The sequence below is a fragment of the Stegostoma tigrinum genome, chromosome 3, assembly GCF_030684315.1.
Source record: "Stegostoma tigrinum isolate sSteTig4 chromosome 3, sSteTig4.hap1, whole genome shotgun sequence".
Taxonomy (NCBI): Eukaryota; Metazoa; Chordata; class Chondrichthyes; order Orectolobiformes; family Stegostomatidae; genus Stegostoma; species Stegostoma tigrinum.
The window spans coordinates 61,924,902-61,952,877 of NC_081356.1; the positions used below are offsets into that span (position 1 = coordinate 61,924,902).

General features: G+C 41.1%; 1 protein-coding gene across 3 annotated transcripts in view; it reads left to right on the forward strand.

The window, feature by feature from the left end:
- Nucleotides 1-24,167, forward strand: part of LOC125450785 (transducin-like enhancer protein 1) — a 110,075-nt gene extending 85,908 nt beyond the window's left edge. For all 3 annotated transcript variants that reach the window (XM_048526954.2, XM_048526953.2, XM_048526955.2), the window contains 9 exons: nucleotides 4,459-4,591; nucleotides 4,917-5,101; nucleotides 12,352-12,428; nucleotides 13,099-13,348; nucleotides 15,009-15,256; nucleotides 16,462-16,609; nucleotides 20,663-20,813; nucleotides 21,637-21,713; nucleotides 23,401-24,167. In XM_048526954.2, coding sequence (XP_048382911.1) covers nucleotides 4,459-4,591; nucleotides 4,917-5,101; nucleotides 12,352-12,428; nucleotides 13,099-13,348; nucleotides 15,009-15,256; nucleotides 16,462-16,609; nucleotides 20,663-20,813; nucleotides 21,637-21,713; nucleotides 23,401-23,508 — 1,377 coding nt within the window. In that variant the 3' untranslated portion in view covers nucleotides 23,509-24,167. The remainder of the gene's footprint in view (nucleotides 1-4,458; nucleotides 4,592-4,916; nucleotides 5,102-12,351; nucleotides 12,429-13,098; nucleotides 13,349-15,008; nucleotides 15,257-16,461; nucleotides 16,610-20,662; nucleotides 20,814-21,636; nucleotides 21,714-23,400) is intronic.
- Nucleotides 24,168-27,976: the final 3,809 nt, after the last annotated feature.

Sequence of the window (27,976 nt, forward strand, 5' to 3'; positions counted from 1 at the left end):
GTCGAGACTCTTCTTCAGAAAGGGTCTTCTTCTGAAGAAAGGTCGCGACCTGGAATGTCAGCTTTCCTGCTCCTCTGATGCTGCCTGGCCTGCTGTGTTCCTCCAGCTCCACACTGTGTTAACAAATTTGTCAGGCTTGATTTCCCTTTTAAGAAGCTTTGCTGACTATGCTTGATCTCATTATGTTTTTTTCTGAATGCTCTGCTAATACATCCTTTATAATTAACTCTTACCATTTTCCCAATGGACAATGTTAAACTCATTGGCCTTACAGCTATTATGTTTTGTCTCCTACCCTTTTTAAACAAGCGTGTTGCAATGACAGTAGTTTTAGATAAAACTAAAAATGACTAATTGTGCACACTTTAACAAAGTGTGGAGCTGGATGAACACAGCAGGCCAAGCAGCATCTCAGGAGCACAAAAGCTGATGTTTCGGACCGAGACCCTTCAGAGAGGAGGATAGGGAGAGGGTTCTGAAATAAATAGGGAGAGAGGGGGAGGCGGACCGAAGATGGATAGAGGAGAAGATAGATGGAGAGGAGAGTATAGCTGGTAGGTGGCGAGGGGATAGGTCAGCCCGGGGAGGACGGACAAGTCAAGGAGGCGGGATGAGGTTGGTAGGTGGGAAATGGAGGTGCGGCTTGAGGTAGGAGGAGGGGATAGGTGAGAGGAAGAATAGGTTAGGGAAGCAGAGACAGGCTGGGCTGGTTTTGGGATGCAGTGTGGGGAGGGGAAGAACTGGGCTGGTTTTGGGATGCAGTTGGGGAAGGGGAGAGTTTGAAGCTTGTGAAGTCCACATTGATACCATTGGGCTGCAGCGTTCCCAAGCGGAATATGAGTTGCTGTTCCTGCAACCTTCGGGTCGCATCACTGTGGCACTGCAGGAGGCCCATGATGGACATGTCGTCTGAGGAATGGGAGGGGGATTTGAAATGTTTCGCGACTGGGAGGTGCAATTGTTTGTTGCGAACCGAGCAGAGGTGTTCTGCAAAGCGGTCCCCAAGCCTCCACTTGGTTTCCCCAATGTAGAGGAAGCCACACCGGGTACAATGGATACAATATACCACATTGGCAGATGTGCAAGTGAACATCTACTTGATATGGAAGGTCATCTTGGGGCCTGGGATGGGGGTGAGGGAGGAGGTGTGGGGGCAAGTGTAGCACTTTCTGCGGCTGCAGGGAAAGGTGCCGGGTGTGGTGAGGTTGGAGGGGAGTGTGGAGTGGACAAGGGAGTCGCGGATAGAGTGGCAGACAAGGGTGGGGATGGAAAAATAGCTTGGGTGGTGGGGTCGGATTGTCGATGGCGGAGGTGTTGGAGGATGATACGTTGTATCTGGAGGTTGGTGGGGTGGTGTGTGAGAACGAGGGGGATCCTCTGGGGGTGGTTGTGGCGGGGGCGGGGTGTGAGGGATGTGTTGCGGGAAATGCGGGAGACGCGGTCAAGAGCGTTCTCGGCCACTGCGGGGGGAAATTTGCGGTCCTTGAAGAACATGGACATCTGGGATGTGCGGGAGTGGAATGCCTCATCCTGGGAGCAGATGTGGCGGAGGCAGAGGAATTGGGAATAGGGGATGGAATTTTTGCAGGAGGGTGGGTGGTAGGAGGTGTATTCTAGGTAGCTGTGGGAGTCAGTGGGCTTGAAATGGGCATCAGTTTCTAGCTGGTTACCTGAGACGGAGACTGAGAGGTCCTGGAAAGTGAGGGATGTGTTGGAGATGGCCCAAGTGAACTTGAGGTTGGGGTGGTAGGTGTTGGGAAAGTGGATGAACTGTTCGAGCTCCTCTGGGGAGCAAGAGGCGACGCCGATACAGTCTTCAATGTAACAGAAGAAGAAGTGGGGTTTGGGGCCTGTGTAGGTGCGGAAGAGGGACTGTTCCACGTAACCTACAAAGAGGCAGGCATAGCTTGGGCCCATGCAGGTACCCAAGGCCACCCCCTTTGTCTGTAGGAAGTGGGTGGAATCGAAAGAGAAGTTGTTGAGGGTGAGGACGAATTTGGCTAGGCGGATGAGGGTGTCGGTGGAGGGTGATTGGTTGGGCCTACGGGACAGGAAGAAGCGGAGGTCCTTGAGGCCATCTGCATGAGGAATACAGGCGTATAGGGACTGGACATCCATGGGGAAAATGAGGTGTTGGGGGCCAGGGAATTGGAAGTCCTGGAGGAGGTGGAGGGTATGGGTGGTGTCACGGATGTAGGTGGGGAGTTGCTGGACCAAAGGGGAGAAAATGGAGTCCAGATAGGTGGAGATGAGTTCGGTGGGGCAGGAACAGGCTGAGACAATGGGTCGACGAAGGCAGGCAGGTTTGTGGATTTTGGGAAGGAGATAGAAACGGGCTGTGCGGAGTTCGGGAACAATGAGGTTGGAGGCTGTGGATGTGAGGTCCCCTGAGGTGATGAGGTCATGGATGGTGTTGGAGATGATGGTTTGGTGCTCGGGGGTGGGGTCATGATCTGGGGGCGGTAGAAGGAGGTGTCGGAGAGTTGGCGTTTGGCCTTGGCAATGTAGAGGTCAGTGCGCCATCCCCTGAGGTGATGAGGTCATGGATGTTGTTGGAGATGATTGTTTGGTGCTCGGGAGTGGGGCCATGATCAAGGGGACAGTCGGAGGAGGTGTCGGAGAGTTGGCATTTGTATGTTATGTGGAACAGTCCCTCTTCCGCACCTACACAGGCCCCAAACCCCACCTCTTCCTCCATTACATTGATGACTGTATTGGCGCCACCTCTTGCTCCCCAGAAGAGCTCGAACAGTTCATCCACTTCACCAACACCTTCCACCCCAAACTTCAGTTCACATGGGCCATCTCCAGTACATCCCTCACCTTCCTGGACCTCTCAGTCTCCATCTCAGGCAACCAGCTTATAACTGATGTCCATTTCAAGCCCACCGACTCCCACAGCTACCTAGAATACACCTCCTCCCACCCACCCTCCTGCAAAAATTCCATCCCCTATTCCCAATTCCTCCACCTCCGCCACATCTGCTCCCAGGATGAGGCATTCCACTCCCACACATCCCAGATGTCCACGTTCTTCAAGGACCACAACTTTCCCCCAGCAGTGGTCGAGAACGCCCTTGACCGCGTCTCCCGCATTTCCCGCATTTCCCGCAACACATCCCTCACATCCCACCACCGTCACAACCGTCCCCAGAGGATCCCCCTCATTCTCACATACCACCCCACCAACCTCCGGATACAACGTATCATCCTCCAACACTTCCGCCATCTACAATCCGACCCCACCACCCAAGCTATTTTTCCATCCCCACCACCCAAGCTATTTTTCCATCCCCACCCTTGACTGCCTTCCGGAGAGACCACTCTCTCCGCGACTCCCTTGTCCGCTCCACACTCCCCTCCAACCCCACCACATCCGGCACCTTTCCCTGCAACCATGGGAAGTGCTACACTTGCCCCCACACCTCCTCCCTCATCCCCATCCCAGTCCCCAAGATGACCTTCCATATCAATTAGATGTTCACCTGCACATCTGCCAATGTGGTATATTGTATCCATTGTACCCGGTGTGGCTTCCTCTACATTGGGGAAACCAAGCGGAGGCTTGGGGACCGCTTTGCAGAACACCTCTGCTCGGTTCGCAACAAACAACTGCACCTCCCAGTCGCGAACCATTTCAACTCCCCCTCCCATTCCTCAGACGACATGTCCATCATGGGCCTCCTGCAGTGCCACAATGATGCGACCCGAAGGTTGCAGGAACAGCAACTCATATTCCGCTTGGGAACCCTGCGGCCCAATGGTATCAATGTGGACTTCACAAGCTTCAAAATCTCCCCCCCGCCACTGCATCCCAAAACCAGCCCAGCCTGTTTCTGCTTCCCTAACCTGTTCTTCATCTCACCCATCTCTTCCTCCCACCTCAAGCCGCACCTCCATTTCCTACCTACCACCTCATCCCGCCTCCTTGACCTGTCCGTCTTCCCCGGACTGACCTATCCCCTCCCTACCTCCTCACCTATACTCTCCTCTCTACCTAGCTTGTTTTCTCTCCATCTTCGGTCCGCCTCCCCCACTCTCTCTATTTATTTCAGTTCCCTCTCCCCATCCCCCTCTCTGATGAAGGGTCTAGGCCCGAAACGTCAGTTTTTGTGCTCCTGAGATGCTGCTTGGCCTGCTGTGTTCATCCAGCTCCAGACTGTCTTATCGTGGATTCTCCAGCATTTGCAGTTCCCATTATCACGGATACAATTGTGCCCACTTTGATCTTTTGAAAAAAGACCTTTGCTGCAATTTTAAGCTCAAAGTTTTCTTGTCTAGCTGTTTCCTCTCTAGCCAAGGAGTGTTGAGGGTAATAGCAAGTAATTGCTATCCTGGTCAACTTTTGTAAGAAAAAGCTTTGTTTTTTTTTAAACATACAACTATTGTTAGTTATGAAATTGAATTAATGTTATAATCATTGGAATAACTTGTATATTTTTAAACATAATTTTGTAGCATGAAAAGGCCAGCACCCCAGTGATGAAATCCAGTACGCCAACTCCGCGAGGTGATGTGCCAACTCCAGGCACGAGTGCATCTTCTGGACCACGCCCGGGCCTCTGCAAACCTCCAGGAATGGATTCATTACGTCAGTAGTCTATAATCTATCATTCTTCGTGTACAAATGGTGAAGCATTTGATAAAATGACTTTCTTTCCATATTTAAATTCTAATTTCTGAAGGGAATGCTGAAGAGCAGCATGTCACATTAATTTAAATTGTCAGCACTTTGAGTCAATTCAGCAGATCTATATTTTGAAAAAGTACTTGTGCATTTGTAATTAGTTGTAAACTGTCCTGCAATAATGAAAATTTTAGAGTTGTAAGGTATAGGTTTATCTATGAAGCTGAAGCATGATCCACATTGGGCATATTTTAAAAAAAGTAACTTTTTTTTTGCAATTACTTTACAGCCTCAGCATTAAGGCCACCCTTGGCAGTACCAGGTCCTTATCCTTCACCTTTTGGGATAGTTCCTCATTCTGGCATCAACGGAGACCTGAACAGCCCAGGAGGATATCCAGGCTTGCACAATATCTCCCCTCAGATGAGTGCTGCAGCAGCAGCTGCTGTTGTTGCCTATGCGCGACCCCCTATGGTAAGTCATGGACCACACACAGTCATAAAGTTAAGTTGCCTTTGTTAATTGAATGAAAAGGTAACAACATTAAAAGGTAGACTGCAGATCAGTAGGGTGTGTCATTGCTGTGTAAGATGTTTATCAGATCCTTCGTGAAGCCTACAATTGTGATTAAAGAAAAACATTCCATTTTTGAGGTGATTTTGTGCGACATGAACTTTAATTATAAGAAAATGTTGATGATATTGGCAGTCTTTTCTTTTGCTAAATGAAGACTTACTTAAAAATCACTAATCAAATAACTTTAAATTTAATAGCATCATTTACTAGAAAAAGCAGTGGGAAGTGTAAAAAGATAAATGAAAGTGATATTAAGAAGCAATAACCCAAAGATTTGGGGTTAAGATTGGTTTTAGGAAAGCGTTAAGTTGGCAGAAGGCTGGCAGCTGTGATGCTGGGGACCTTGAGACGAGACCAAGATGGATCATCTGTTGACCAATTATGGCTGAGGATTTGTGCAAGCACTTTTTAGCCTTGTCTTTTTCACTGAAGTGTTCGGCTGCCCGTGATTTTAGGATGGGAATTTTCATGACTCCTTCTGCTACAGCGTGTTTTTTTTAATTCCCTCCTATTTCTCATCCAGCATGGACGTACCTATACCGCATTGATTGTAGCTTTTAAAGAATCACACGGAAACCATAGAAGCACAGAAAATTTACCAAGCAGGCAGAAGCTATTCAGCCCATTGTGTCTGCATTGGCTGGATAAACCAGAGGCACATTCTAATCCCACTTAACAACACTTGGTCCCTTGCCTTGCAAGTTTCAGCACTTCAGGTGCAGATCTAGATTCCTTTTAAATGAGTTGACTGATGGGCGATGAATTTTCATGTCTAGGTGAAAAAGCTTTTGCTCATGTCCCCTCCCATCCTTTCACCAAACACTTAAACCTGTGTCCCCTGCTAACTTATGTCTCCATTAGGGTAGCAAATCTCTACCACTTTCTCAAAGCCACTTAGAGTAGGGCAATAAAGACACTATATCCTGTGAATGAAATGAATTAATGAATATGTGAATGAATCAATAAATAAATAGCTTATGACTGGATGTAGGAGGAATGTAAAGATTTGAATTAATCCATTGGTTGTGGAATCACTTGATTTTCACTGTTTAGCATGTGTCTAGGCTTGTGTTGTAGCCTTACCATGTTGGTGTTTTTTTTTTAGTTATGTCTCATACTGTTGTTCGCTAACTATTCTATGTTTCTTATTGATCCTGGCTTAATGGTAATGGCAAAGTGAGACGTGTGCCAGATGGAGAGATTGTAGATTGTCATCCAATACTTTGCCTGCTGATGGGCCACTCCACCTCCCGGGTGTTTCACTTTATTTTGCTATATCTGTTCTGAATCTTTGCCATTTAACACTGTGCTAAGTATCCCACACAATGATAGGAATTCTCGGTATGAAGACACGATTTTGTTTCTAAAAGGACTGTGTTGTGGACCAGACCAAACCCCTTCAAAATCTAACAAGGAGATTGCCTAGACCCTAACTTTATATCTGCTTTATGGCAAGTGTAAGATGCTGTATTCCAGCTGTGATTCGATTGGTCCACCGCTAAGCTTTAAGCAAAATGCACTTAATTCTTATAGTTAAATACAAATAAAAGAGGAATTGGCATAACTTTAACTCGATTAAAATACTTAACAAAAGAATATATTATTTAACTATGAACCATTAACTGTTCCAGTAGAACGACATCCTTAAACATAACCAAAACCAGAGTTGCTGGAAAATCCCAGTAGGTCTAACAGCCTCTGTGAACAGAAATCAGAGTTAACATTTTGGGTCCAGTGACCCTTCTGGCAAAAGTAAATTCAGCAAAGCAGATTTTCTCATGTGCTGTATCCTTTACGGTCCAGGAGAAAGGAACACTGAAAGAAAAATAATCCAGTGGAAGAGGAAGAGAGATCTCAAGCTTTTTGCTATAGCAGAGAGAACACTATCAGTTCTAAAAATCACAAGTGAAAGCCAACCTAAAGTCTGGGTTTGTGTGAGCTTGACTCCACCCACTCATGCTTCTTTTGTCCTAAAAAAAACACACTCCAGAAGCTCAAAGCTGTTTATCCACCGCTTCTGAAGGAGGCATTTTAACACCACTATGGCAAAATCTCACTGTAAGAGAAACAACACAGAATAAATCTTTCCTGAAGGTACTGTACAATCACAGCTATACTGTGGTCACTCCAATCAAAACTGCCAAGAAAAGTGTCTGTATGACCAGTACTTTGGTGGGAGTTAAATCAATAGCTTTTTTTCTCTGTTGGTTCTCAGCACAGGCCCTATTTAGTAGCTTCGGCAGTCAGAACCTGGCCAGCTCAGTCAGTAATAGAGCTACTGTGTCACTTTTAAGTGGAGAGCATCAATATTCCCAAGTGTGTTCTCCAACTTGCTATGCTTAATGCTTCTTAACTGGTGGTGTCATATGACTTACAAGTTGAGATGTGGTGAAGGTGATAATAGGTAGGAGCTTTCTGTCTGTTTGTAAACTAATACTTTGAGACTTCTTGAGTTTAGCATCAATTTTGAGAGTTCCCAGGATCACTCCTCCTTAGCTGATTATCATTGAAATACCACCTCTGATAGAGCTATTCTGCTAATTGACCAGGTCATGTCCAGGGATGCTGATGGAGATGTCTGGGAAATTGATTCAAAGGTTTAATTCTGAGAGTATGAATATTTAGGCACAGATCCCGACAAGTTAGCGAAAACCTTTTGGTGTTGATTGGGTTGGCTGTACTTTTGTCATGTCCAGTACCAAATCGATGCCAATGGTCCATCCAAGTTCGTTGTTAGATATTTTCCTAGTGATTAAATACTACTGAGTGACTTACTAGGCCATATCATTTTGAGAGCCACTTACATTGCTGTAGATCCAGAGTCATATTTACACCAAACTATATAAGGACAGCAGAGTTTCTTCTTTGAAGGACATTTGCCAGCCAGGTGAGCTTTAAAGCCATCTGATTCTTTCAAAGTAACTATTACCGACACTAGCTTTTAACCCAAAATAATTTAATTAACTGAATTTAAATTCTCCACCTGCCATGATTGGATTTGATTTCATGCCTTTCCTGCTTGTTAAAATATAAATTTAAGACTCATATCTACATAAACAAGCCAAGTAATTCCAACATGAGTAATGGATAATTTGTCTTGGTCATAATTCATGATGAAATTATAAATTTCTTACTAGAACACAAATGTTAGCATCACTCTGAAGAGCATGCATACCAAAGTTGCAGTGTAAATCAAGATCACGATCACCTGCAGTACAAAGAGTAAAAGAGTCCTGAAGGAGTACTCCTGTACATGTTTCACTGTTCGCATTAACTCCGGTTTAATGTCCTAATAGTTTTAAGAACTATTAGGATGCCACTTCTATAAATCTGTCTACAGATGATTTAAATGTTGACAGCATAGACATTGCATAAACTAAATAAATCAGCTTAACATTTGTGGGGAGAGGAGCTTGTATGGTCATATGTATGCATTGAACCCTTGCTTAGGAAGGAACATTAGAATTCCAGACGGGGCGGTGTAAACAGGCTGAAACCTATAATACGCTATAAATGAAAGGATTTGAGATGAGTGAGAAAGATGAGAGGAGGAAAATGAACTGCAGATTTCTTTGAATATTGCATAATCACGTAATGCTCAGTTTAATTGTATTATTTTTACTTTTTTTAAAAATATCTATAAAGCAAAATCTCTGAATACCCCTATGACTATCTAACAAGTTTAACATTCTAGTTCTAAGACATTTTGGCTGGAGGTCTTAATCGTAATAAATAGAATGCTTGCCAGTTAAGCAAACTTAGTAACAAAGCACCAGATACACAAGTTATTAAAAAACCTCACATGTCTTGGTGATAGTGCAGCAAGGTATTAAGCATCTTTAACAATTTGCTGTGAGCTTTTGTTGCAACATTAATCATGAAATAAATTACAGAGCAATTTAAAAATAATGAAATATTTTCAAATGGGGCTGCACTGTTCAAGATGACAGCTTAATGCAAATAAAATATTGCTTGCAAAGATTAAATCTTCAATCGATAAAAGCAAAGGGAATTAATTTCCTCAGGGTTTTTCTGATTCCACCACGATACTTAAGAGAGAATCGTTTTGGTCAGAATCAGTAATTTGAGCTGACCTGTTCATCAGAACAGGAAGAAGAAAGACCATTGACCCCAAAGTATTAACTTTTTATTTCTCCCTCTATACTTGCTTTATTTCTCCCTCTATACTTGCTGTTTGGTCATCATTTCCAGTTTTTAATTCAGATTTCTAGCATCAACAATATTTTGCTTTAGTGATGTTCTCAACTTATATTCTCAGTACATTATTCAAGGGCAATAAGTAACAACCTTTGACCTCTTTCTGCATTCCTTATTGATATCTTTCAACAACAATTTTAAACGTTTCTGATTTTTTGCAATGAACTAGATTTAAATGTCTTTAGGATTTATTTTTGTGGGTATGGTTAATATATCTATTTGAAAATAAAACTAAAGATACCCATGTTTGTAGTCTAATCCTTTTTTTCTTCGGGTGATAGTTGTTTTCACAGTTCTTAAATCCTGTAATCCTTTCACAAGGAATAACTTGCTGTGTGATATCAAATTTCTATATATTGTGTGGTTTTAAATAAACTTTGGTGTTGATATATGAAATCATGATAAAACAGTGCTTCAGATTTTTTGGTAATGTCATAAATTCTTTTGAGATGAATTTACATTTCTTGCTAAACTTCTGCCTCCTCTTAGAACATGGTGGCAAATGCTGCAGTACAGTTCCGTACTTTCTCATAATACACTGGCCCCTTCTCGTTGTTTGCTGTTCTTTAGGGGCCTATGCGACATTAATTGGCAAGTTATTTGACATGACAGGCACTACAGCTGAGCTTATTCAAGCTTAATTAAAGTTTGGCCCAATTTTTGTGTGGCCTTGTTTTCAAACAGGACGCAGTGGATAGTAATTAATAGTAGCAATCCTTACCACTTCCATCCCTGAAAGTAAGGATGCTGAGACTGACTATCAATAAGCTCAGCTGTAGTGCCTGTTATGTCAAATAACGCCAATTAATGTCACATAGGCCCCGAAAGAACAGCCAACAACGAGAAGGGGCCAGTGTGTTATGAGAAACTACGGAACTGTACTGCAGCATTTGCCACCATGTTCGAAGAGGAGGCAGAAATTTAGCAAGAAATGTAAATTCATCTCAAAAGAATTTATGACTTTACCAAAAAATCTGAAGCACTGGTTTAACATGATTTCATATATCAAGACCAAAGTTTACTTCAAACCACACAATATATGGTTTAAATCTGATGTCACACAGACTGACTGTGATGGTAAAGTAGTTATGAAAATGTAGGAGCTGTTTGTTGCTTTCTCAGCTGGGGTTGGGTGAGAGGAGGCAAATATGCTTCAATTCTCATTACCCATGATGTAGGGTGAAATCAACCAGGAAGCATCTTTTTTACAATTGATGGAAAGAACCTTGCTCATAGATGCAGAACACAACTAAGAACGGGCTTTTTGTTGTTTTCTTTTGTTCTTTGGGGGATGTGGGCGTCAGTAACTGGGCCATCATTTATTGCTCACCCCTAACTGCCGTTAAGGCACTTTGAGATGTAAATATCTTGTAATGGGCTCATACATGAAACATCACCATTTTGAGAAGATGCCAGGCAGCTATTATAATGAAGGCATGCCTGAGCAAAAGCTGAGCATTTTGGAGATGGTTGGAGGGAAAATAGATGCAAAATAGATTGGAACTATTGACTGCAACCAAATTAGACCATAGAAAATAGGAACAGGAGTAGGCTCAGAGATAATGGGAACTGCAGATGCTGGAGATTCCAAGATAATAAAGGAGTAGCTATTTTGCCTCTTCAGCCTGCTCTGCCATTCACTAGAATCATTGATGATCCGAAACTCCTCACATCTGCTGTACTGCCCTTTCTCCATAATCCTTGATTTTCTCCAATGATGGAGAATCTATCTATCTTAGCCTTAAATATTCACAAGCAATCTGCCCTCAAAGCTCTCTTTGACAAAGAGTTCCAAAGATACTCAACCATCTGAGAGAAGAAATTCCTCACCTTGTTCTTAAATTGGTGCCCCTTTATTCTGAAACTTTGTCCCCTGATCCTAGACTATCCCATGAGTGGAAACATCCTCTCAGGCATTTACCCTGTCAAGCCCATTAATAATAAGCTATGTTAAATATGTAGAAAACACAGAAATTAAGAGGTAAAATATTATTAGTTGGACTAAATAGTCAAATAATTATTAAAAATTAATACTTTTGGAGTCATGAAAAATGCATAAATTATTTTCCCTTCCTTGATGAAGTTTGTTATACTGATCCCCTCAACTTGTTCCACACCTTTTTGCCTATGTCAACCGATTAAAATCTCATCCTTTAATCCCAATCTACTTGCCTCCTTATGGATATTCTTGCCATTCTTCATTCACTTTGGGCATCAGATTACCTGAAACTCTGATTGTTATATCCAACTCACACCAATTTAAATTCTTACTGTTGAATTCTTTAGTTATCTTGTTCAAACCTATTTGTGAATTGTTGTGCATCTACCTGAATATTTGAGGTTGTGTCTTCGACTGACTCATCCCAATCTCTGGAAATCAAGACTGAAGTCCCCACCCCTCTCTTTATCTTTAGGAACCCCTTATAAACTCATGTCCTTTACCAAACTTCTGTTCAGCACTCAAGGCTGTCATTTGCTCAACATTAGTTTTCATCTTGAAGTACCTGGAGATTTTGTTTTGCACCAAAGGCACTATCCAAATGCTTTCTATTCATGTTAAAGAAAAATCTATAACGTCTGTGAACTCGGAACACTCCAGATTATATTATTGCGAACCGAGTGATTTTGAAATGGTGTCAAAATTGTACTGTAGAAAAGTTGTAATGTTGTTTTTATTGTTCCTTTCAAACAAAAAAGACTTTGTAGACCTATTTTCTGCATTTTAGATTGTTGGACAGCAGTGGCGATGTTCCAAATCCATACATTTGCATCACTATACCTAGGACTTTTAGTTTACCGATAAAACCAAAGACCAAAAGAGTAGCTGAAGACATCCCATCAGGCAGGGATCACATGTTTGGTACACTTTTGATTTGAATTTATAGATCACTGCCAACCAATTTGGTTTATCCACTGGATTTTAATTACAGGTTGGGTTTGACCCTCATCCTCATATGCGCGTACCTGGAATGCCTCCAAATTTGACTGGGATCCCCGGTGGAAAACCGTAAGTGACTAATGAAAATTCTTCTGCTTCATATTTATATATATGACTGTATAGTTTATGTTAGCACTTCACCAGGCCCTATATTTCTCTTCCTGAATGTTAACCGTGGCAGTTAGTTGCTATACTTTCCTCTTCATGACAGTAAAATTAACATTTTCAAACATTTATAATGATTTTTATTCAATTAAGTAAAGGATCTGTTGATGCAGTACATTTGTTGTCTAAAGATGTAAGATGTACAGTATACTCACAATGCTATTTAGCATTGTTTTCCCATGTTGCTGTGATATGAAAATTGCTTAATTCACATTAGTGGATCATTAAAGGCTTTTGGAGCAAAAGAGTTGTTGAATTACCAGGTGTAATTTCACATTAAATTTTAATCAAGTTTTAAGATTGGTCATTTCTGTGATTTGCCGTGACCCCGTGCTTTCAGATATGTCAACTTTTGTGTTCTGAGAATCAAAACCCGTGCACGTGCTCCACTGCAACATGAAGCAAGGCAACAGTATTTCTAGAGTTTTTTTTAATGTACTGGTTTGTGAAATGTTAAGGCATGTAAGCTGGAGATGGCCACTTGCATTAGTAAGCAAAATAAAAACGTGATTGGTATTCAGCAAAGTTAGCCCAAATCCTTCAGTTTTGTTTTCTTTGAACTTTTGCTAAATAGAGCCTATTCATTTCATGTCACTGCGGACGGACAAATGCAGCCTGTGCCTTTTCCTCCCGATGCCCTGATTGGACCAGGAATCCCAAGACATGCTCGGCAAATCAACACACTGAGCCATGGTGAAGTTGTGTGCGCAGTGACCATCAGCAATCCCACAAGACATGTGTACACTGGTGGGAAGGGTTGTGTGAAGGTTTGGGATATCAGCCAGTCTGGCAGCAAGAGCCCAGTGTCACAGCTGGACTGCTTGGTAAGTGAATGCAAACTGCTATTGCAGTCCAGTTCCTTTTTTTAATGATTCAATCTGAAACAATTGTAACAATTCTAGGTAGCTGTTTGTTCACAGATAAGGAAATAACAGTGAGTTTTGTTTCCGGATGTGCATATTTAATGCCAGTTTTGAAATATTCTTATCCCCCAATCTCTCCCCCCCACCCCCACCCCCCCCCCTCCCCCCCCCCCCCCCCCCACTCACTATCAAAGCTAACTCAACCAGAGTCTAATAATAAAGAATTGTTAGTTTTACAAGTTTACTGATGAGGAGGCAGACCTGTTGAGAAAAGTTTGAGTTGTACTTCCATATAATTTTACATATTCCACTTGATCTCAAATTCAAACAGCGTTAGCAATAGTTTCACAATAGGCCCATGATTGTGATTTTGGCTTTAATTCTGATGTTTCCAGTAGATGACAACTCTCAAAAGGTTGGTCTGAGTAATGTCTCCTAAGACGTTGCAAGACACAAAACCAGTGACTTTTTGATTCTGCTTTCTTGTTTCAAATTCCATATCACTTGCTCAAAAACTGGTCTGCTTGAAGCCTTGTTGAAAAAAACAGACGTGGGAAAACCTGAAGAAACATCTGAAAGATTCAGTGGTAAACTGACGACTACAAATGGATTTGTGTGGGAGTACATGAATTGTTTTATTAGTTAACAAAGGATATTTAATCCTTTTCTGTAGTTCTGCTCATAATGTGCTATCATCTTACAAGCAAACAGATTGAAATTTCATTGTGTAATGGTGGATTTCCACACATTTTAGGCATTCTCTGTGGCATTTTAGAGTAACAGTGGATAAGGAATTGTTTAGAAGCTTTGTTATGAAAAATGTGCTTTTTTTTGCTTAAAAGCAACCATTTTACCCTTTGTGTTTAACTTTAAAAGTTTTGAGGAAAAAGTGAACTAAACACCCTGCCTACATTGCTAATTGATAAATTTTAATACCTGCTTTGTTTGAAGGGGTTTCTCAGAACTGTAGCACTGATGGTAATGGTACAAACATGAAATGAACACAGACTGCTTACACATTTAGTCAACCAGATTTCAGCAGGAGTCATTGAAACCATTTGGACAGACAAGGAATTTATTATAATTGTGTGTGGTTGACTACAAGGTATGAAAAGAAAATCCAAAGGGTCCACCACACTTGGCTTAAGAAGTCAAATAACTTGTGAAGTTTTAAAGACTTTTCCTATTTTCAAGTGGAGGGCTGAATTGGTGTGAAGGCATTTTTATGGATCTTTTGGAATTCAGGGTAAATTTATGGATGAATGGATGGATAAAAGAATTCATCGTTTAAAGAAGAATAGAAAATCTTACTTAACTCGAACTGATTATGAGGTATTATCTCTTCACCATATGGGGAATAATGCAAATTCATACTGGCCATAACACTGCAGAAAATTACCAGTCTCCCTTAAATGCAAATGTTGTATGGCAAATATGCAAAACACTTTGGTGCCTAGAGCATGCCCACTTTTGAAAGTGCATCCCTATCTAAACATTCAGTTTTACAAATGACTTTGAGTAATTTTTCCTCGTTCCTGGGTTTTTTGCTGATCTTGCTAAATGAAAATCTGAAATAAATTCAAAAAGAGATAACACAAAAGCTCTACTTCTTATTCCACAGAACAGGGACAACTACATTCGATCATGCAAGTTATTACCTGATGGCTGTACTCTGATTGTTGGTGGAGAAGCCAGTACGTTATCTATCTGGGACCTGGCGGCTCCAACTCCTCGTATAAAGGCAGAGTTGACATCCTCTGCTCCTGCCTGCTATGCTTTGGCTATCAGTCCTGACTCCAAAGTCTGTTTCTCCTGCTGTAGTGACGGTAATATTGCTGTCTGGGATCTGCACAATCAGACCTTAGTCAGGTACGTGTTTAATTGAAGAAACTGGATTCCTATTGTTCTGCATTTGGTTACATTGGAATGTTGTTGAAAATATGATAGATATGAGGATAGGATAGAAATTAATATTTTGGAAGAGAAAAATTCTCATTTCTTAATTATAATCAAGTTTTTTTTTTAAATGCATTTAATCAGATTACTGCATATTATGTCTTGCCTACTTTATATTGTTAAATAAATGAATATCAGACATGTAGCTTTGGGGAAGTGATAGCCTAGTGGTGGTATCCATGTTAATCCACAGAGCCAGATAATATTCTGGGGATTTGGGTTTGAATCCCACCATGGCAGATGGTGGAATTTGAGTTCAATAAAACATCTGGAATTAAGAGTCTGATGATGACCATGAATCTACTGTCAATTGTCATAAAAACCCATCTGGTTCACTTATGGCCTTTAGGGAAGGAAGCTGCCATCTTTACCTGGCCTGGCCTACATGTAACTCCAGACCCACTGCAACGTTGTTGTCTCTAGGCAATTAGGGATGGGCAATAATGCTGCATAGCCAGTGACACCCTCATCCCATTAATAAATAGAAAAAAAAGTAGCACCTCTGACTTCAAGGATGTGTCTTTTTATAGACCTTGAACTGCTATTAGATGTTTCATCAGAAGTACAGTACAGTCATCAAGTTGCACCCTTATCTTTTTAACCGCCAGAATTAAAGGTGCCTGGACGTGATTTTGCTAAGTAAAATTGAAAAGGAGTAGATAAAGATTCTACATTTTGTTTGAGCACTGCTCCCTAGTGACCACTTTTGTAATCCAAAAGTGGCATTAAATGCTAATCATTTCAGAATTCAATGAGAAGTTAGTCCTTGTATGTAATTATGTGGATGCTTTCTTTAAGTAAGCATAGTCAGAGTTTAATAACAAATGAGTTTGGCACTGGCTTTGATTAAAGGGGAAACAATGTAGTTTTTTACAGCTGCAGTTTTGCTGATGTAATTTTACAAAGAAGAGAAATTTTGCTTTGGACTTGTTGCACCTGGGTAATATTTGCAATTCATAGATCATAAACTAATGATACGTCATGCTGCGGTTTGTTTAACCAAATGCAATACCAGACAGTGAAGAAACATGTTGATCTGAAGTCCAAAACCAACAACGCGATTGTGTTTGCCTAAGACTTGCAGAGGAAGTCTTTATTCTAATTGTTTGTTTAATCAGGCAGTTCCAGGGTCACACAGATGGAGCCAGCTGTATTGACATTTCAAATGATGGTACCAAACTTTGGACGGGAGGTTTAGACAACACTGTAAGATCCTGGGATCTCAGAGAAGGAAGGCAACTGCAGCAGCATGACTTCACGTCTCAGGTATTTGGAAATCCAACACTAATACTAATTTCTTTGTGCGTCTGGAACTGCACTATAACTACAATTTTTAAAAATAATCAACTGTCAGAAAGCTGCAGTTTCTCATGCATAAGTGTTAGCAGTTAAAAAAGTCATTAGCATTTGACAGCAGGCGTTTATACTTGCAAATTAACTTTACTGACTTTGTAAAGCATGAACAAAAGAATGTGATGGGTGACTTTTACCTAAAATTGGCCAAGTTTCAATTTTGGGCAGTTTTGTAGAACACTTCCCTCCAGACACTCTAGAATGAGTTACCTCTCTCAATTTTGTATTGCTCACGTCATTTAAGTACGGACCAGGACTCTGTAGCATCATTCTTGTTGCTGCTGAGTGCAAGGACGTACATGTTCACCAGAGGCTAGAGCTTTCTGGTGTTCATGTCACCAGTGCCATATTTAAGCTGCAGCTGTACACCATTTCAAATGCTGCTACCTGGCCTGAAGTAACCACCTGGGTCAGTGTGCTGTGTGCAGTCTGGAGGAGTGCATGGAAATGCTGCAAGAAGCTTGATGACTTTCACAGCTCTGCACCACCATATTCTATCTGCTACTTCATACATGCCACAACTGTATGATTGCATCCATGTTCCACCAAGGCATGTGGTCTACCACTCTCAAAATTGCATGCAGTATCTTGCCTCAATGGCTCTCAACCATCCATCCGCTCAAACTATTAGACTTAGCTGCTCTCTGTGCTTCCCAATCAATCAATTGTGATACCTTACCACCTCTCCTAACTGAAGAAAGATTGGGCCCCTGACTGACCATAGACCCCCCTTGATTGTCTGTTGTTGGCAAACATGACTGAGTGCCTGGCATTCTGTCTGTGCTAAAAGACAACGCAAACAATGATGCTGTGAGCATTCACATGAGTACGAAATGAGTGAAAATTAAGAAAGCAAGGTAAGAGCCATGAGATATGCCCTGTTCAGATGCATGAGATGGCTGCCTGCCCTTACGCACAAGGATATCTGGTAGCAGCATTGTAATGAAAGGAGTCAGTGAACTCCAAAGTGCAGACTTGAAGTGAGCCCCAAATGTGCCCTAAAGATGTGGTGATGCTGGTGTTTTGCCAATACCAACCTACATCGGAAAAAGTTGCAGAAGGTTCTTGCCATAGAGCAAGCCCTGTGGTATTTTGGAATGCTGAACAAGATACAGCCTCAAGAAACAAGCAATGAGTTGAAACTGCCAGGTACCCACTTAGACTTTAATATTGGGATTTGTTGCCAATGAGTTACCCTCCATAGCCTGATAAAATTGCAAGCTGCATGTAGTTGCCTATAGTTTTCAATCATTATAAAAATCAGTTTCAAGAGTGTAATTTTCAGATTGATTGCAGTTTCCTGTCTGTTAAGGAAAACACACTGCTGAGGTTCATGATCACTTCTATAATCGTTTGGCTAACGATTTACTCCTGAAGCACAAAAGTTGGTAGAGCTGATGCACCAACAGAGTGAGCACAGGACAGTCTCTTGGGATTGTTCCACATGCTTTGAACCATTCTCATCCCGACCCTAAATCAACCATGGAAGTGCCTCTTGCATGCAATTGCATCTGCTATTCTACTTACAGTTCTTTGCCCCATATTGTCATTGAAAATCTCATAGGTACTGTGATTGTGATCTGTATATATCTATTTTAAAGCCAGTGGTGATAACATCTGCTTCACTGAAGTCTCTATGTGCAATTTGTGAGGGCCAGTAACATGATGTAGCTCACCTGCGACAAGCATTTGAACCCAAACACTTTCAGAATATATGCATTGCACATGTTTGAGGTGATTGTGTATGACTTCTGTTTTCATTTTGCAAGTGCATGATTTTCATCTTTGTCCCTTACTGTCCTCCGGCCCAGCAGAAATGGAACCCGCACTTTTGCTCATTAAACTGACACTGGCTCCACACCACAGGCGCTTTCTAGTTGCAGCCTGCTTTTTGCAAATGGCAAGTGATGGTACGGAACACAGCTCACAGGATACACCTAACCACCGTCTGCATTACTGCATCAAGAGGCCACAGACTTGTGGTTGAATTCAATTCTGCTGCGGCTGATGGCCCACGGCACCTCATGGATGCCTAGTCTTGACTTGCTGCATTTGTTTGAAACCTATTCAATTTAGCATAGTGGGAGTAATGAAAACAATCGTTAATGTGAAGCTGGGACTTCATCTCCATGTAAAATCTGTGGCAGCCATATCCACCAATACTGTAATGCACAGACGCATCTGCAACAGGAAGATTAGTGAGGACAAGATTTCATACGTTTTTTTCCCTCTTGCTTGTTCTGTTGCCATCTGCCACATACCCAGTCTAGTAGCTACATCCTTCAGGACCTGGCAGTTTTGTCAGCAGTGCTCCTCCTGCTGATGGGCATTGAAATTCCCTACCCATTGAAATTCTCTGCCCTCATTATTTCCTCCAATTGGTATTCAACAGGAAGCTGACGCAATTCATCAACTGCATGAGTGGGAGAGCTGGCGGTGAGAGGTGGGTATCAGCAGGGACTTTCCTTACACTAAAGGCATGAGTCAACATTGAGGACCCCCAAGGCAACTCCCTCCCACTGTATACCACTGTGTCACTACCTCTGCTCTGCCTGTCCTATCAGTTGGACAGGACATAATCAGGGATGGTAATGATTGTGTTGGGGACCATGGTTCCTGCTTGACCAGTCCATGGAATAATTTTCCAAATTTTGGTAGGAACATCCAGATTTTAGCAGGGTCAATTTTGCAGGCTCAACAGGGCTGGCTTTACTTGTGTCAATTCTAGTGCTTATGTCAATGTTAGGTGATATTTTGGCTTTTTGATTTGAAAGACTTTTTAGATAAATGAGTGTTAAGCCAGGCTGTTTCAGAGGGCACTTAAGAGCGAGCCACATTGCTGTGGGTCTGGCCATGAATGTATACCATGCCAGATAAAGACAATAGACTTCCTACCCTAACAGAGATTAGTGAACAGATGGGTTTTTACAACAAAATAATGGTTTTATGGTCGCCATCAGACAAGCTTTAGATTCCAAATTTTCCAATTGGATTTAAACCCAAGTACTCAAAACCCTAGCCCTGTAGATTGTTAGTCCAGTGACAATATCATGGCATCAACAACTCCCCAGATTTTGCAGCAATCCAAATAGAAAAGATTTTTGGAACAATTCATCAGCACATTCGTCTGAACCATAAAAAATATGTTTTTAATTTGCCCCAGGGATAGTTGCTATAGATGTTGGAGGTTCAAAATAACATTTGAAAATGATATGCTGTCATCCCAGGTTTATCATGCAACGTGGAGATAGTGAGAGAATGTGAAATGAAGATGAGATTAGAATAACAACTTGTTCTAAACCAGTTTGATAGCAAATTATTTATTTTTGGCAGGTAGAATACTTTTTTCCACCTCCTATTGAGCTTTTCAATACCAAATTCCCAATGTCTTGTGCAAGAAAGCACCAAGCAGTGCTTTTGTGCAACTTTAAATGAGAGGTCGAAATTAATTTGTAAAGTTCTGCCTAAGCTGCCGATGGACACGTTTTTGGTTCCGATTTACAATATTGATGCAAATCTGGAAGCAGACCTCCTGTCCCTGTAACCCACCCACCATCCCGCCTCAAACAAGTTTCTTTCGTCACAGCTAATGGATATGTGGAATAAAAAGAGAAAACAATAGAGAAACTCGCAGGTCTGGCCACATCTGTCAAGGGAAAAACAGTGTTAACAATTCAAGTCTGATATGACTATTGTTGACAGGGTGTGGAGGAACAAGTGGAACAGATGGTGAGGGTGACAAAAGCAAAGTGCTAATGTGGTAAAGGGGGAATAGATTGATGAAATAGGTGTTATTAAGTGTTGGGTGTGAAGAGGAGAAAATGGATCTTCTGTTGATAACAAAGCACAAACAAAATGTGGTTGGCATGGGAAGGGAGAACTTGAGGTCAAAATAGGCTTTTGTAATACTTAGAATTTTACAGCGTAATGTCTAACTAAATACTCATTTGTTTCCTTTTGAAAAAGATCTTCTCTCTTGGTTACTGTCCTACTGGAGAATGGCTGGCTGTGGGGATGGAGAGCAGCAATGTCGAAGTGCTGCATGTAACAAAACCAGACAAATACCAACTGCACCTCCATGAAAGCTGTGTTCTGTCCCTTAAATTTGCATATTGTGGTAAGGACCATTAGCTATGGCTTAGTTATCCTGTTCACAATTTCTCCTCTTATTCCTAAAGTTATTGACTCTATGATGAAATACAGTCCTTGGGGCATCACTTAACCTGAGGGACCTTGCCCAAATATACCTATGGTTAGCAGATCATTCACCCAGAAGTTTTTCTGCCCTACCTTTTTAATCTGTAATTGCTGCTGGTTTTTTATTAGGAATAAGAAACCTGTTTGTTTTTTGGCTTGACGTCATTCCTCGTTTTTGATTCCAGCAGATTTTAACCATATTCTAAGCCATAGTTGCTACTTGAAGAAAGCAACATTTAAAACTTAGTGAATAAAATTTGCTGTTTGTATCTTAGTTTTAGTGACTCATTACAGGAGTAGTTCAAAACAACAGCATTATTGTGGTTGTGGTTTGAGGATGCCTTTACTACAGCTCTCAAGCTGCACCTGAGAGATCACACTCTCTCTCTCTTTTGTAAAATTACAGTGGAAGTAATCTTATTTTCCCGTGCTTAGGATTTGTTGAAGACTATGGCGCAGTTCCTAAGAGAGATTTGCCAAAAAAAAATACAATGCTGCTCTCAAGCATGTCATAACTGGCTGTATATACCATGGCAAGAGATTCTGTATGAACCTGTTGACCTGGTTGGGGAGTCTGTGATGTCAGTATGCAGGGGCCTAAGTTCTTTGAGTTTATTGACTAAGAGAGAAAATAAAGGATAAGATAAAGGAAGGAGGCCATTGGTTTTAAGCTATTTATTAGCACTAAATTTTGACTAGACAGTTGATGGTGAACTTTACTGATTTTTGGTATATTGACACAGGTAAATGGTTTGTAAGCACTGGAAAAGATAACCTTCTAAATGCATGGAGGACGCCTTATGGAGCCAGCATATTCCAGGTAATTATAAGGCAAACCATCCAGCCAAAACTTAATTTCTAAAATTTTCTGAGAATCTATTAAGCAAATTCATACACATCAAGAGTACTCTGGCAACTGTTAAGTATAAAAAGTATGCTTCCCTGTTAACTTCAAATGTCATTACTTTGAAAAGTTTGTACTGGAGCAGGTTTAAGGAATGATTGAGATTGTTAAATGTTCATGAAGTCTCAGTTGGTTCATTGATGCCCTATGGGAGGGATAAGTGTCATCCTTAACCAATCTGGTCCTTGTGTGATTTTAGTCTCACACCAACATAGTGATCCCAGAACTACCCTCTGAAATGAACTAGGAACTACATAAAATTAACTTTAGCATTTCAATAAGAAGTTTCACCACCTTCTGAAATCATAGAATCCCTGTTGTGTGAAAGCAGACCATTCAACCTGTTGAGTCCACACTGACCCTCCAAAGGGCATCCCACCCAGACCCACCTCTCCACCATATCCCTATAACCTTGCATTCCCCATGGCTAATCCGCCTAACCAGCATATCCCTGGAAACTATGGGCAATTTATCGTTGCCAATCCAACTAACCTGCACAACTTTGGACTGTGGGAGGAAACTGGAGCACCTGGAGGAAACCCGCACAAGTACAGGAAGAATGTGCAAACTCCACACAGTTACCCCAGGCTGGAATGAAACCCAGGTCCCTGGCGCTGTGAGGCAGCAGTGCTAACCACTGAGCCACCGTTACACCCCACTCTGAAAAGTAATTCAGGACAGGTCATGGATGATTACCCATTCCAAGAATGTTTTAACAACATCAGGCAATGATGAAGCTTAAAGGCCTTTTAAGAAGTCGGTACACCAGAACGTTTGCCTTAAAGTTTATACGATTTAAGCAACCTTTCAACACTTCATTATAGTCTCTGACATTTCTGCATGTATGTTGATGTCAGTTTTGGAGAAGCTACAAAGAATTTACCAGCATGATAATAAGATGGTTTTAGATATGTGAAGATACTGCAGAAGTTGGAATTGTTCTCTATAGAACAAAGCAGCTCAAGAAGAGATATAAGAGCGATGTTTTGAGGGCATAGATTTAAGTAAAAGAGGTAGGAGCTGATAATTAGAAATTCATTTATCCATTGAGTTATGGTCTGTAATCCACTGCCAGATATGGTGGTTGGAGAAACCTCAGTAGTAGTTACAAACTTGAATGTTTTTGTCAGAGTTTGGGATAAAAGCAGAAGCATAGGCCTAATTGGCCAACTCCTTCAAAGAGCAGACTCATGTGTTATTTGGCTTTGTGGGTTTTGGCTTTGAGTGTAGGCTAAAATTAGACCTGTTTTGGCATTTGACCACTTAAAAACACTTCCTTTATTTCTAAATTTGATTCGCAGGACAACTAGGAACTATTGACTCAGAATTGATACAATACTTCCCTCCCCTTAGGAGAAGGATGGGTTTGACATTTTGTTGTCATTCAAGTGCACTTGTCTGTGGAATGTGGGAGAGGGTGATAGAGAAAATGAAGAGAAGGATATGAAAGCATGTAAGAGTAGATGATGTAGACTTCATGTTATGAAATTGTCCTCAAGGGTCTGAACGCCCTTATGATTTTTAAATGTAAAGATATCATTGTAAATTAATTCACTAGTAGTAGTTTAGATTTACTGATTTTCTTTTCCCTCTTCTTTTACAGTCTAAAGAGTCATCCTCAGTGTTGAGCTGTGATATCTCAGTGGATGATAAATATATAGTCACTGGCTCTGGAGATAAGAAAGCATCGGTCTATGAAGTTATTTACTAACATCTGCAACTGTGAAAACATGTCTAGAACTTCTTCTTCAAAAACAAATGCACCCTCCTAGGCTTCAGAACTTTAAAAGATGTTTTTTCTGAATCCCTATACTGAAGGACTGATCGTCAGTGCACCAATGTTTGACTGGATCAAAGAAAACTTCTTCGAATAGGCGCAATTAGCTGTTTTTGGTAGTCCCAAAAAATTCCAGGACCCTGCTTTGTAGAACCCTGGATCATTAGAACAGCATTTGAATCCTCTCTGACCTCATGTCGTATTTTTGTTATTGCCTGAATTGCTGCATTTGTGGAGTTGCCTAACCAGATGTTCATTTGTTCTTTGAAAGACTTTCTGTCCTTTGTAGTGCAATGGTTTTCCAGTTGAAACTGGATCCTGGGTTATTGCATCTTGTGAACTGTATTTTGTATCTTGGTGGAGCTCAGACATTTGTACAAATTGTAAATATTCAGTTTAATACAGTAAAGACAGTATTGAAAAAAGTGGTTTTGTAACTTTTTAAAACTTTTGCTGCAAGATAAAGAGGGCTCAAACAAGGATCCAAGCTAGTAAGAACATCATCATTATTCAGTTATGTACCAGAGTTTCATGCAAGTGGAATAAAATTAGTTCAGAACAATGTGCAAGCAGAAGTGATTTTATAAAAGAAATCATAGATTAAATTTGCAAAATCTAAAATGTACTGTAATCCCTGTGTCACTCAATTTGGGAATTCACTTGCTTTAATTTTAATGTGTATTTTTGTCTAATCATTACACACCAGTAGAACTTTGCACATCATTTGTTTAAAGTACATGCTGGATTTTGACCAAATTTTAGAATTGACTTCCTATCTTCTGTCTCTGAGCTCCCTTTGAAAGTAGACGTGCTGAGAGCCATCTGTGCTTGATGGCGTACCCATGAACTCTATTTCCTTCAACACTGATTAGTTACCGTTTTGTAACTTTTGTAATGCCTTCTTGGATTTTTACCAAAATCAGTGAGAGGCTTCATAACATCCTCCCCTGAGCTCCTTTTCAAAAGGGTTTGCTGGGAACCATCTGTAACGATGTATCCTAGAAGCCTTCAAAACTGATTTGGCGATTTGGTTCTTACTTCAAACTAGCATACTTTGTTACGATTTTAAGCAAATTCAACTTTCGTAAGATTCTCAATTGTTTTGAAACATTGTAAGACTGAAAACTGTGCAGTAAGTTTAAGACATTTATCAGAGACAGAAGAGACAACATTTTGAGAATAAAAGATCAATGACAAATTATGGCTGACCAGTTTTGTGCAAAGTATGGTGCTGGTTCTCCATCAATTTTTTTTAGTTTTTTAAAATTGTTCTGTATAAATATCCTGATCAGTGATGTTTTTCATTTTGTTCGTGGGATATAGGCAACACTTACTAACATTTATTACTGATCCTTAATTGCCCTTCAGAAGTTGATAGAAAGCTACATTCTTGACCTGCTACCATTTTCATATGTATGTGCATACCTATGGGCATAAATTAACATATGAACTAGGAGTTCGGAGAGTAGGTTTCTCAGCCCCGTGAACCTGCTCACCCATTCAATAAGATTAGACTGATCTTATTATTCCAGTCTTCCATCTCGACTTGATAGGCATTGATCCCTTGTTTATCAATAATTAATCTATGTTTACTTCAAAATGTTAAGGGTGTTATATAGTTATACCCACATTATTGTCAGAATGGGAGTCCCAGGTTTTTTGATGTAACAATGTGAAGGAATAGTGAAATAGTTCCAACGGGGATTTTTGCAATGGCTTTTCTTATGGCAGACAGGCCATATTCATGGCTATTTTTAACCACAGAAAGGATGATGACTGTCAAAGAAGGGGATCTATGGAGGTTCCTTCTTAGATTTGGTTACCCAAAGACATTCATCATCCTCCTCCAGCTCCTGCAAATATGTCAAGAAAGTCATGATCCTCGGCAACAAATACACCACCAACCCAACACAATTACAAACTAGGGTCAAGCAAGGTTGTGTCATTCTTCCAATGTTCTTCTCCATCTTCCTTACCCACCACACTTACCCTCTCTCCATGAAGTTTCATGAGGGTGTGGACCTTCTGTACAAAATGAGAGAAATGGTTCAATGTGTGTTGCATCCAGTCTAGGACCAAGGCCACCCCAGCTTCCATCATCGAGCTGCAGTATGTAGATGGTGCTTGTATATTTTCATACTCAGAGCTCCAAACTTCATTGATACATTTATAGAGAAATACAACCTTAAGCGAAACAAATGGAAAACCAACTCCTTCTGCCACCTTGCTCCTGCCATGCAAAACTGCCCGCTAGCCTTTCAAGGTCCACGATGAGCCACTGGACAATGTGCATTAATTCCTATAGCTTAGGAGCCTGCTCTCAGTGAGGGCACGTGTCAAAGGTGAAATTCAAGATCACCTCCAGTCTGCACAATTTGACTAATCTGAGAAGGATAATGATTGATGACTAAGATCTTGAGCCCAACACAAAGCTAGTGGTCTAAAGAGTAGCAGTGTTGCCAATCTTCCTGTATATTTCAAATCCCTAGAGAAACATCACAAACCATGCCCCAACAAAATCCTGCAAATCCACTGACAGGATAGAAACTTCAATGTTAAAGTGCTGTCTAAGGCCATTATCTCTAGTATTATGGTACTGGTTACAGTCAGTCAGCTGTGTTTGGCAGTCCACAACCTTTACATGCCTGACACAAGACTTCCAAAACAAACTTATTCTGAACTTAATTTTAGCAAACAGTTACGATTAAAACATAGGAGATACTTAATGAATATCCTTAATGCCTTCCTGGAAGGGGAATCTGTAGTATAAGACTATCAGAATTGGAGGGGAAGAATCTACAATAATGCAATCGATCTTGAGCATTTCCAATAGGCCCAAGTGTAAGCTAAATGAAAACGGAGGAAGAAGCAAGTGGAAACCCAAACATTGCATAAATTAACATATGAATTAGGAGTTAGGAGAGTAGGTTTCTCAGCCCCGTGAACCTGCTCAGCCATTCAATAAGATTAGACTGATCTTATTATTCCAGTCTTCCATCTCGACTTGATAGGCACTCTCCCATCTCATCAAATACCAAGTATGGCAGGGTGTGCAGCTCCAGATTTGGGTTGTTTGATCCCTCCATCATCTTCAGCTCTGAAGCAATGTCAATGAGGAAGAGTTGCAAGCCAAGATGATGTGTGGCGTAGACAAGAACTTGCAAGTGATGGAGTTTGCATGCTCCTTTTTGTGTACTGGTAAGATTAAAATGTTCTTGTCTTGTCTGAATCCGTTGCAGTAATATTTGAGATTGCCAAAAAAAGAAAATCTTGTAAATATACTGATCCAATAGGTTTTTGTTTAAAAGCTACTTGACTGTTTACAGCTCATTCAACCTTGTTGAAACTGTGTTTTGTGCCTAAATGAACAGTTAGATTGCCTTTCATCATTTTGTCTAATGAAGGGTCTAGGCCTGAAACGTCAGCTTTTGTGCTCCTCAGAAGCTGCTTGGCCTGCTGTGTTCATCCAGCTTCACACTTTATTATCTTGGATTCTCCAGAACCATTATCTCTGTTAGATTGCCTTCCCTTTTTAGTTTAACCTAAACACAATGAAGAGGAACTGGAATAGGATTTTGGGATGAGCCATTCAACCTGCTCCAGCATTGAGAAATACCACAGCTGATCTTCTACCTAATTCCACTCTGCCTTACTTTACCCATATTCATTTATTCACTTTATATCCAAAAAATGTCAAACTCTGCTTGGAATATGCTTAATGAGTGAACTGGGGATGAACACAGCAGGCCAAGCAGTGCTCCTAAGATGCTGCCTGGCCTGCTGTGTCCATCAAGGATTATTCCAGGCCAGTCAGTATGGCCTTGTTTGGCAAAATCGTGCCTCATAGATTTAATTGAATTTTTCAAAGAGATTAAAAGGGTAGTGGAAGGCTTTTCGCAAGGTATCGCTTGGCAGATTAGTTACAAAGCTAAGGGCCCATGGGATCGAGGGCAGTTTGGCAAATTGGATCCGAAATTGGGATGGCAGCAGAGAACAGAGTGCGATAGTGAAAGGGGATATTTTAGTGACAGGAAGATCATGTCCAGTGGTGTACCAGAGGGTTCAGCACTGGGCCCCTTGCTGTTAATTGTGTACCCTAGCAATCTAGACGTGAATGTAGGAAGTGTGATCAATGAGTTTGCAGTTGATATGAAAATTGATGTTGTGGTAAGTAACAAGGAGGGGAGACTCAGGCTACAGATGTATAGACAGGCTGAACAGTGGCAAATGGAACTTAATCCTAAGAAGTGTGAGTTGTTATATTTTGGGAGAACTAATGAAGCAAGGGAGTACATGTTGAATGATGGGATTCTAAAAGTAGGGAGGATCAGAGAGATTATGGTGTGCATATCCATGGATCGTTAAAAGCAACAAGCTAGTAGATAAGATTGTTTGACACGTG